This window comes from Periophthalmus magnuspinnatus, chromosome 22 (genome assembly GCF_009829125.3).
Source record: "Periophthalmus magnuspinnatus isolate fPerMag1 chromosome 22, fPerMag1.2.pri, whole genome shotgun sequence".
Lineage (NCBI taxonomy): Eukaryota > Metazoa > Chordata > Actinopteri > Gobiiformes > Gobiidae > Periophthalmus > Periophthalmus magnuspinnatus.
Window position 1 is genome coordinate 14,259,221 of NC_047147.1, and position 11,422 is coordinate 14,270,642.

Consider the following 11,422-nt stretch of genomic DNA (forward strand, 5'->3'; position numbering starts at 1 on the left):
TTTTCTTATTTTTCAAGACATCTTGCACATACCACTCTTTTAATGGCTGTTATTATAGACTCAGTGTTACACTGGACATTAGCCAGACTGCATGCTTTGTAAATTGTTTTCAGTCATCAATCAAATTACCCCTCAAGTCAGTCAAATTATTATTGGATTGTCTTTATTGATTAGTCTTGAACAATTGCTTGCGGTCTAATTAGCCTATGTGAGTTTTGTGTTTTAGAATAATGCAGCCATCTAAACATACCCAACAAACATTTTGTTCAGTGTTACTGCTTCCTCTACCCAAACAGGTAAAGCTAGACACAAAAAATCCAGACCCCGCGCTTTCCTTTTGCTCATAACGTTGTTGTAGGTCAGTGACCGTCTGCTCTTCACCGGAAGCCCGTGTCCTCTGTGTGTGTTCCTCTGTGTGTGTGTGTTCCTCTGTGTGTGTGTGTTCCTCTGGGGGTGTGTGTTCCTCTGTGTGTGTGTGTTCCTCTGTGTGTGTGTGTTCCTCTGTGTGTGTGTGTTCCTCTGTGTGTGTGTTCCTCTGTGTGTGTGTGTTCCTCTGTGTGTGTGTGTTTTTCTGTGTGTGTGTGTTCCTCTGTGTGTGTGTGTCCTCTGTGTGTGTGTCCTCTGTGTGTGTGTCCTCAGTGCTGCTTTGACTCTTCTGCCTCACTCACGCGGAGAGCCAGACCGAGACGCGTAAGAAGCTGTGCGCTTTGACCAGATGCCAACCACACTGCAACTCTTTCAATACAGTATTACTTAATATTGCATTGTTCTGTCGCTCCAGGTACATAATCGTTCGTAGTTTTCCATGAAGAATGGGTTGCGCTATTTCAGATCTGGCGGCAAAATCTGACTTTGAAGAGAGAGGCACAGATGATGTTCCTACGCAGCTCAGCGACGCGCACATCCAGATGATAAAGGACTCCTGGAAAGTTATCAGGGATGACATCGCTAAAGTTGGGATTATTATGTTTGTCGGGTAAGACATTCTTGACACTATGGGATATCGTATGTCTTTCTACAAGGGAATTACGTAGGCTATTTCCGTTGAAATAATACAAATGGTGTTATTAATAGTAGGCTGAGGGTGATAGAGGGGCATATGATCTTTTCTATTTGAGCTTATACGCTATAGATGCTCATTTAGTTTGACAATAGTCTCCAATCAACTATAATGCTCCAAATCTTTCCATTATCAATGAGAAAAAACAGGCCAGGTAGTCAGGGACATGACGCTTTGCCACAACAAATGACATCCACATATATGTCAGGCTGTAAGATCATCTTTATCCAGTATTGCAAGAAACAATAAGTGTAAGGGAAAACGTTCAGGGAAACGGTGGGTTGCCAGGTCATGCCATGCACAGCTCATTTATGTTTAAAGAGACCAATTATCCATCTCTGAAAGGACAACCTGGGTAGATAAAAAGATATGATTTGTTATTGCAATTATAATTGGATTTATTGCTTAACAAAGATTGCCCTGCGCCAAATAAAGGGTAATGTGTACATTTATTTATGTCATGAAAGAAGCACACATAACAAGCATGTAGTTTAACAGCATGTTGCAGAGCTGTATTAAGTGTCAGCCCCATCGGCCCCAGGTCCATGGAGCCCCTGTGACAGCAACACATTATGTGACCTTTTCAGGCAGCAAGTGCACATCCAGCTCTACTGCCCCTCACATCTCTTGAACCCTGGCTGGAAGCAGATACAGCTCCTCCCCCATCATCACTTCTGATCACATCTTACCCACTTACATCATTATGGCTGCAGGTTAAATGTCATGAGAAATGCGTGGAAACTAATCATAATCGTAAACAACACATATTCAGTCTCATTCTTTTAAAAAAACATGTTAAATATTCTACCGTGAAATATTGGTATCAAATATCTATAGGTCATGGTTTTTCCCTGGGAAGACTTGCAGCACTGAAGAGTTTGACCTTAGCGTGTTTGTCAGGAAACACACAGCCTGTGGTAGGTCAGGGCCACCCATGGGCCCCCAGGCTCAAAGAACTATTCCCACTGTGTGATTGAAAAGTAATTATATCATTAACGCTAGAGAAGGACCACATGCTTGTTTATGTAGCAGCTAGACTCAAATGCTCATTATAAGCAAATGTGAAGAGCAGCTTAAAATGGCACAGGTCTTTATAGAACGTATTCTAAAAACATTAAGTTATTTGTTTGGTCTGGCTTAAACATTGCACTTTTGTTTGTTTTTTTTAAGTCAAAATAAGTCACATTTACTATTGCTTCTTTCTTCTAATTGTATATCTCTGTATCCTCAACATATCCAGCTGTCTTTTCTTCTTCATAACAAATCTTATCCACCAACAATATTTTTTTCTGTTGTGTTACAAGAAAATGTCAAAAAGTTAAAAGTTTTCTACTGTAATGTGACCAAAGTTCAGTTGCTCTGTTCATCAACTACCAGAAGAGCAGAAATGTAACAAACATACTCATGGACTGAATGTATTTTACCGGACAATAGACATTGGGGCATCTTGCAAAGGATGTGTCATTGTGTCTTTAGGCAGCTTCAGCCCCATTGTCTAGTATGAATTTGGCATGTGGGTGAGGGTTGACGATGGTTGGAGGGCCCAGATTGGCAGCCTCATTTCAGTCAGTCTGTCCCAGGGCAGCTGTGGCTACAATAGTAGCTTACTACCACTGAGTATAGAGTGAATGACTAATGCACTGCAAAGCACTTTGGTTGTCTTGAAAGACAATGTATAAATCCAAGGGGGAAAAAAGAATAAAAGGGTCCGTATAAACTGTAATGTTTCACCCATCCATTGTGCTGTCTTTGTCAAAATAGTTTCAAGTGGTCAAGTGCCATTTTTCTTACAAGAACTGAAAAATCTTGGGCAGCTTATAACCAAATTGGTTTAATGAATGAATTACCATACCATAGTTTGAGAATGGCTGTGTAAAAGGCACTGCCTGATGGGTGGGAATGTGTCCATGAAAGGTTTGAGATTGTATTCGGGAATATTGTTACTTCTGTAAACAGGTTGTTTGAGACCCATCCCGAGTGCAAGGATGTCTTTTTCCTCTTCCGTGATGTGGAGGATCTGGAGAGACTCAGGACTAGCCGGGAACTTCGGGCACACGGGCTAAGGTAACTCACAAAGCCTCAAAGATTTAATATTATTTTGCTTGTAACTTGTCTGGTTATGATCTGTGGAGATGAGACCCCACTCATAGTTAAACGCACGTAATTTAAGGTATTAGGCCTATTAGCAACAAAAATTTCCATGAAGACTGGTAAGTGGCAGAACCCCACTAGAATAGTTATATAGTGGACCTTTAGTGCACAAAAGCTATCCCTGAGATTTTCTTTTCAGTGCATCCAGTGTGGTTAGTTTATTTGGGTCCTTATTAGCTGTTGCCGTGGAAACAATCTACTCTTCCTGGAGTCTTTTATATTCAAGGAAAAGCTGTATTCAGTAGTCTATTGCTGTACTAGGAATCATCATCACTGTCACAATACAGTGCTGGAGAATGGCATGTGTTGTCAAAATGTGCAGTCACTTCTAAAAAGCTCCACTCTGCATAAAGCACCGGCACATTTGTTTTGATTACAGAGAATTACAGCTTATTGTGTCATACATCACAGCACTGCACTATGCAAGAACATAATAACCAGGATGTCAGTGTTATTCACAGAGAGTGCATTATCCACAAGCACTCTCCAGTCTGCTGTGTTCAGCTGCACCCATTGCTCTCAACATAAGGCCAAAGCAGCCAATTACCGCCTGAGGACCTAAAGGTGCAGAGGCTAGCCTGGCACAGCAGACCAAAATGTGTCACCAACCTGCATGGTCCTGCTGTGAGAGCAATGATAAGGCCAAATGGCTCTTCAGTGGCACCCGGGGGACATCAGGACAAATGTCCAAAGAGCTGATACAGACCAGGCAGACACGCACTCAAGCAACTCTAGTAAAGAGTCACGATTTCATGCGATAAGAATGACACCAGCATCCTGTGCACTTTTATGTACGGTGATAAAGATGGTACTTAATTATTAATTATTCTAAAATGTCTAACTAAGTGAATTTTCAAAAATAATATATGATAAAGATGCAGGAACTTAAATGTTATGTTTGTTATTATGTCGTTATTGTTTTTGTTAGCATTTTAGTGCAATAAAAAGTTACAAGGTGGAGCTTTAAAATCATAGATGCAAATCATTGCCAGTTTCAAGTAGTTTGTAAAAGCATGATTGCATTGAACAGTTTGTGCAGTTGTCGCCTATTAAATACAACTTCACTTTGACAATTGAATTGAGTACATGCAAAATATCATTACCGCTTGTGTCACAACAAACCTGGTCATTTCTATTCTTACACCCTTCTATCAGAACCATTCTTACAGGGTCATATCAGACAGTCATTAAATCACAATTAACCGGGATCGATAATCAGGCTGCTCATCCTGTCTCATTTCTCTCTCTGCCATTCAGAGTCATGTCTTTTATTGAGAAGAGTGTGGCTAGACTAGACCACCTGGAACGGCTGGAGACTCTGGCTATTGAACTGGGGAAAAGCCATTATCATTACAATGCACCACCCAAATATTACAATGTAAGTGTCCCATCAAATTTATTACAGACACAACGGGACCCTACAAAGTGTTTTAAGTGTCAGAAAACCTGCACATATGGGCTGAACTCTTCTAATAAAGACACATTACGACATATCTTGTTTGTTTTGTAGTATGTAGGAACAGAATTCATCTGTGCAGTGCAGCCTATTTTGAAGGACAGGTGGACATCAGAGTTGGAGGAAGCATGGAAGGTATGCAATTTATATGTAGCTGTGTGTCTATTACCTTTCAAACACTGTGTGGTATAAAATAATTCTCTGGATAAATTCAGACGTATTATGTCTGTTCTGGCTGGAAATTGATTAAGACGACAAAACAATGAAAAGGAAATGCGGATTTAGGCAAATTGGTGTGGGAAACTGGATATTAGGGAATGGTTGTCAGTCAATCTTGAACCCATTGTTGCAGTAATAGAATCAAATAAAGGTATATTCCAACTATTTTCCAGACTATGTTCCAACACGTCACGGGTCTCATGACACAAGGATATCAAGAAGAAAGCACCCGACAGCATCATCTCTCCTTATCTCCCAAAGAAAGACCGGAAAAAAAAAGCACTGCACTATGAGACGCCTCTCCTGTTTTTAATGTACAGAAATGTGTGAATTTGTCTTCTACATTATTCTCAGTTTGCTCGATATAGCCGTACACATTGAAAGACTTTGACAGAGCACTTTTATTCATGAACATAATTCTATATCCAGACTTTACATGTAAAATCAAACTCTGCTGCCTTGTGAAAAATGTACAATTTATTTACAATAGTGTATTGTCTGTACTCAAAAACATGCCTGTCTGTAATCTAAAAATATTTTGTTTTAATGTTTGATAACTGACTTCATATAAATATTCAAACCAAAAGAAGCCTCATGGGGAGATTATGTTGTTTTATATTTTGTAGTTTAACTTTTTTAGTAGTATTTATCATAAAAAATAAGGTCCTATGTGATTGATCTATATTAATAAAATAAAAATGTACAGGAAAAAGGAGTTTGCTTCCACATTCCTTATATACGACTGCTTCTTTAAAAAAAAAAAAAAAAGAAAAGAAAAAAAAACTTAAGACACAAATATCTGCCAAAACAAGTCATCTGTAAAGTTACATAAATAGGGGACTAAACTAAGTACCAAAGAAGCCATTTCATCCTCTGGAATATTTAATACGCTGACTTGGTTCGTTGTCAGATTTCAAAAATCTAAAAATGGTCGACTTGCTTCTTCAGATCTGCTCCAGAAAAAATAAAAATAAAAGATGGCACTGTAGAGTCCATGACAGGTAAATCATGCAGCCACTGGGAGAAATGTATGGTACATCCAGTCCTAAACCGTGGACCATTCCCTTAGACAGGACATACATGCCAGCTCAGGAACCCCAAAGATTATCAGAGTTCAGCAGTCATTGTGTAGCTTTTGTTTTCTTGCTTTTGCTTTTCTTATCTTTCTTCTTAAGTCCATCCATGTGAGCTCTAAGCAGGTTAGAGTAGGCCTGGAAGGAGACAGTTATCACTAAGACAAGTGCAAAATCAAATTATAGACTTTACAAAAACACAAAATAGACAAGAAGAATGCTGATCTTGAGATTCCACATAGCCAAGTCAAACTTACCATCTGAAACTTAATTACTTCTTTGGTGCTGACCTGGAATCACAGGTCACAATCAGGATCATAGAGGTCATAGGCAGCTCACATTTACACTATCATGAAACAAGAAACTCACCACTGTACTAATTTTCTTCTTTCCATCTGATGCTCTGATGAGACATTTGTTGTCTGCAGGTTCAAAGGATTCTGAATGGCCTTTTCTAGGAACAGGTTTTGTCCTACCATCATCTGGGGGAAAAAAAGTCTGAACTCAGGCCCAAAACGTACGCTTTTGTTGACAGAGGATTGTCTGTAGACGTCTGGACTAAAATTACCCAAGATGATCATTTCACAATCAGTAATTGAGTCTCGAACCAAGTTAGTTGCACAGCCTCACCATTAAATGTGCTTATTAGAGACGGCTTATCATTTACTTCACACCTAGATTGTGGTCAGTTGAACGTTGTGAAACTACTTACATTTCTTTAGTGTGATGACAACGCTACCAGATGATCTACATTTCTGGAACAGGCGTGTGAGCTCTGTAAGAAACTGTAATGACACAATTAATGCTACTGTAAAAATATTACACAAACACAAAATCAAATCTATGAAAAGATTTTGAGGCGGTGGCAGTCAGTATTGAGAAAGGTGGACAGGACAGCATATGTGCCATCTATAAAATGATACTGCAATCTTTAGTTGGCCAAGGAAACACGTGAATCAAAAAACTGCAACATTCAGTGTAATAAAGATTTATGCAAGCTCTTTGTGAATTTCAATATTTAAAGCTGTTGTTTTTAATCAGATTTAAATCGACAAGTAATCATTCCAGCAATGATTTGAGCAATCGCATGCTAGCCTACTCGTGACTAGCCTGTGAAGAGATTACAGTAAAATAAAGCTCCATACTGAGTGAAAACTGTACTGTAGTATATATTTTTATAAAGGATTTGATTTAAGTGTACTTACAGAGTCATTTTCCAGGAGCACCATGTTTAAAAGGTGATGAAGCGTTAGCTCAAAAGCCGAAAGCTAACTCATATGAGCCTCATCTGAAGCACACGTACTACAACCGGAGCTCCGCCCTATAAAGAGCCACTGAAATGACGCCCCCTACTGCCGAGGAGGAGTCACTGGTTTATAAGGAAAATCAATATGGGATGTAGGCTACTAAACATAAAATGAATGAATAAAGTATGCATACACATATACTATTGTATTATTATTTTACTCCAATCTGTCAACTGGACAAAAAGTAGTAGGACGCTTTGCTGTTCATCCAAGACACTGTCCTCTGAAGGAACTACACTGAAACTACCACACCTGAAGAGTTTGTGAAGAACGACTGAGGGATTACACAGACGAGGTTTGCGTTTGAATAATCTCAAGACTCACCTTACTTCAAATTTATTATATACATTAAAAAATATTTATTTAAAAATCATCTACATAATTGTGTCGACTTGAACTCAATCAACAAAACATTTTGCGTTTCAAAACAGAAATCATTATCAACATGTTGAACAAATTAGAGTAGTATTTTATGTTCCTAGTGCACAGTCAGGATGGTGACCAAGTTCATCTAAGTATATTGCAAAATGTGAGTTCCAGTCTCGTTCAAAGACCGCCCTGAGCTGGCTCTGAAGAGACTTCTTCCATATCAAGTGAGGAGCATGCTGGGAAATCACTAGACCCACTCCACCTGTGGTGGTAAAGTAATCCCCAGACCAGTTGGAAGTGCCTACAGCAAAACAAAAGTTTTCCATTAATAATTAACTTGAGACACACAATGTCTTTGAAAAACTTACCAATATAAGCTGCTTTATCAGTCACCATATATTTGTTGTGGTTCACTCTTGAATATGGTATATCAGTTTGGTTTCCAACAGGCACGATGAAAAGTTTCTGCAAAAAGACAAATGTAGTTAGCTTACACCTTATATTGTAATCTTAATTAATATGATGCATTGTCACATCTTACTATTTTGATGCTCATGTGTGATATATGGTTGTCAAGTGCAGCTAGAGACTGAAGGAAGGACAAGACACTTGGATTGGAGTCTCTTCCACAGCTGACCAGCATCCGAATCTTTACTTTTCTATCAAAAGCTGCAGCTCTGATGGCATCATCAAGGACTGACCAGTATCTGTTGAACCACAAACAGTACAGTGAGCTGCAAAAGATGTGACAATGTAAATGTGTTAGTGTGGCTTACGTCTGGGGCTTTTCAAACTGCATCATTGGGAGGTACTCCATGACAGCTACATCAACATAATGCTGAGCCTCAGAGATAGTGGTCAAAATAGCATCTATGTCTGGAGTCCTGGACTGGGGGCAGAAGAGAGGCGGCGAACCCTTCACAAAAACAGAACAGAAACTTGGGAACTAGTCTCTTTCATTTCTAAGGAAACTAGACAGAAATTTAGGAACTCACGGATATGTACATCTGACTGGTTATATTATCTTTTTCCACCAGCAGAGGGTGTGATTTGGTAATGTTTGTGTCATACTTTGAGGGCCAGGGGTCAGGTAAGGTGCTATTTGGAAATCCCATCTCCCAATAGGAGTTGAAAATCTTCTCTAGATCTATGGCTAAGGTTGAGCAGTTGTGGAGAACCACTCCTAGTTCCTTCACCTATAAAAAATACAAAAGACTCATTATAATTGTCAATAATGGACAAAGAAAAGATGGCAGATGTTTTACTGCTACCTGTGTGAGAGCTCTCCAGTCCATGTTGGGACTCCCAAGAAAGAGATGTTTTCTGTCAACAATCCAGAACTTAGTGTGGAGAACACCATGTGTGAGACGTCCAAACTCCACCTCCCTCACTTGGACTCCTGCATGAAGGATGAATTTATTTTCAAGAGAATATATAAGCACAATTCATCAAAAGGCACATACGGACCTTTTTGTTGGAGGTCCTTCAAATCTGTGGAGTTTGTAAGCACCGTTGGATTACTTATCAACACTCGGACAGAAACATTTCTTGTAGGCAGAGATCCAAGTCCTGTCAGAATGTGACTCCCCTGCCAATGTCATCATACTTTAAACATCAAATTACACCAAATTAGGGTACCACTTTATAATAACTACACCTTCATTAACCTTAATAAAGTGTGAAGAAAGACTTAATGTCTAATGAACTGAAATTGTTTATTAACAATGATTCAGGCTTGGTAACTACTTAATTAAGGGTATAGGAGTTAGAATTAGTCAAACCTTGGTTTCAAGAGGAGCAGTGTGTTTTGTCCCAGGAGCAGAACAGTGGGTCAGCTCTATACCTCTGTATACCTCTCCACCTTTGTCACAGGGTATGTTTATTGTATTTATGGACAGAATTTATAAGCGCAGAGGGAGACTTGTTAGGGGACCCACAGGATCTCATCTCTGCTGTTTGCAGATGATGTCATGATGGCTTCTTTGAACCAGGACCTGCCACAGTGATGCAAGCCAAGTGTGAAGTGGCTGGGATGAAAATCAGCTACTCCAAATCGGAAAACGTGGTGGTAAAGAAGGACTTGAGTCAAAAGGCAAAGCTCTCAATTTACTGGTCACTCTACTTCCTACCCTCACCTATGGTCATGAGCTTTGGGTAATGACCGAAAGAACACTTGAACACAAGTGGTCAAACTGAGTTTCCTCCGCAGGGTGGCTGGGCACTCCCGTAGAGATAGGGTGAGGAGCTCACTCACAGGGGTGGAGCTCAGAGTAGACCTGCTGTTCCTCCACGTCAAGAGGAGCCAGCTGAGGTGGCTCAGGTATCTGTTTTGGATGTCTTATAGATGCCTCCATGGGAAGATTCTGGTCATGTTCCACTGGAAGAAGACCCCAGGGAAAACCTACAACATACTCGAGGGACTCTGGGCTGGCCTAGTGTGTTAGATTCTCCCTGGAGGATCTGGAGGGTGAGGGAAATCTGGGAGTCCCTGCTTAGACTGCTGTCCCCGTGACCAGGCCCCGAATAAGCGGAAGAAGGTGGATGAATGTTGTTAGGGCACTTACTAAGTACGCTAGTTACTAAGCCTTAATCAATTTTAATAAACTGTGGCAATTAAAAGTGTAGTTTTTTTTATAAACTGGTATCAAAATGAATTATCATAATTTTTATTGTAAGCCTATTTGAGAACTCACAGGAATTGCAGAAGAGGAGTTCACATTGATATCAGGGCCAGTCAAAGTCCAGTAGAAGGACACTACATCCACTTGTTTAGTTGCCATGGCAATGAGATCTTCCCACACAGTTTGAGTCGGGAGCCCAAATGTGGCACTGTCATTATACTCCATGTACAGAGGGATAGTCTCCACAGGGGCCATGCTAGTAAACATAGGATTAAATAGTGACAATACAATGCAGAAGTTTGCTTTTGAGTGAAGACAGAAGATACATTCAAATTAAGAGGAAGTCCACACTGAATTCACACATGTAAAAGCTAAAATAATCACCTCTAGCTTGAACAGACTTGTAGCTTATGTCAAAGGTTATGTCAATTACCTGCAACTGTCAATAGAAGGTTCCAGTGGAAGTATCTTTTCTCCATCATTTTTGTCAGAATACGATGGTCTCTCCAATATAGCGATGGCAAGTATGATGCCAAGAACAGTAAGACAGGCCATAACTACAGCCAGGACCACACAGCTGGTCGGTTTCTACAAAAAGGATGAATATAATTAAAATCTCAATAATAATAATGCACACATATATAGTGCTTTTTCAGATACTCAAAGACACTTTACAACAAACAGGAAAAGGTCTATAGTAGAAATGCAAATTTGAACAAGTGAGTTTTTAGCACTGATCTGAAGTTCAGCAATGAGTCCATTTTCCACTTATTAATGATAAGTGACTAATTACTGTACAATACATTTTATATAACTAACCTTTGAAGAGATATTCTTGTCATGGAGGTGTTTATAAGGTGTGGCAGGCATTTTTATTCTGTACTCCACACCTATACAACAAAATCATGACATATGTGAACAAGAACACTACAGATACTGCATAAAAAGCATGTGATTCAATAAAAAGTAACTTACAGAGATACAGTATTTTCCAAAGCAAAGGTGAGGCGAAGCTTTCTGGTCAATACACCATTTGAGTCATATTACAGTTGCTAGAGGTTGAGTTCCTCTTTTTACTTTCATTTCAGTTTTTAGTAGTAGTTTTGATTGCAATGAAGCAAACAACCAAACATCAAGTATGTTTTGAGAATACATTTTATTTTGTA

The 11,422-nt window shown here is 39.5% G+C and overlaps 3 protein-coding genes across 3 annotated transcripts; 1 reads left to right on the forward strand and 2 right to left on the reverse strand.

Moving 5' to 3' along the window:
• Positions 1-693: 693 nt before the first annotated feature.
• xgb (x globin) lies at positions 694-5,188 on the forward strand. Its single transcript, XM_033988317.2, has 5 exons — positions 694-976; positions 3,017-3,124; positions 4,469-4,589; positions 4,722-4,802; positions 5,060-5,188. Exons 1-5 carry the CDS (start codon positions 813-815, stop codon positions 5,177-5,179), a joined length of 594 nt encoding a protein of 197 aa, XP_033844208.1. The 5' UTR covers positions 694-812; the 3' UTR covers positions 5,180-5,188.
• An 81-nt stretch (positions 5,189-5,269) lies between these two features.
• srp14 (signal recognition particle 14) lies at positions 5,270-7,298 on the reverse strand. The gene is made up of 5 exons (XM_033988318.2): positions 7,165-7,298; positions 6,672-6,744; positions 6,329-6,441; positions 6,217-6,249; positions 5,270-6,097 (listed from the first exon to the last, which is right to left on the reverse strand). Exons 1-5 carry the CDS (start codon positions 7,186-7,188, stop codon positions 6,008-6,010), a joined length of 333 nt encoding a protein of 110 aa, XP_033844209.1. The 5' UTR covers positions 7,189-7,298; the 3' UTR covers positions 5,270-6,007.
• Positions 7,299-7,586: 288 nt separating this feature from the next.
• Positions 7,587-11,320, reverse strand: LOC117390556 (5'-3' exonuclease PLD4). Its single transcript, XM_033988314.2, has 11 exons — positions 11,232-11,320; positions 11,076-11,146; positions 10,690-10,844; positions 10,329-10,512; positions 9,103-9,223; positions 8,907-9,034; positions 8,631-8,831; positions 8,412-8,551; positions 8,177-8,342; positions 8,004-8,100; positions 7,587-7,936 (listed from the first exon to the last, which is right to left on the reverse strand). Exons 2-11 carry the CDS (start codon positions 11,124-11,126, stop codon positions 7,737-7,739), a joined length of 1,443 nt encoding a protein of 480 aa, XP_033844205.1. The 5' UTR covers positions 11,127-11,146; positions 11,232-11,320; the 3' UTR covers positions 7,587-7,736.
• Positions 11,321-11,422: the final 102 nt, after the last annotated feature.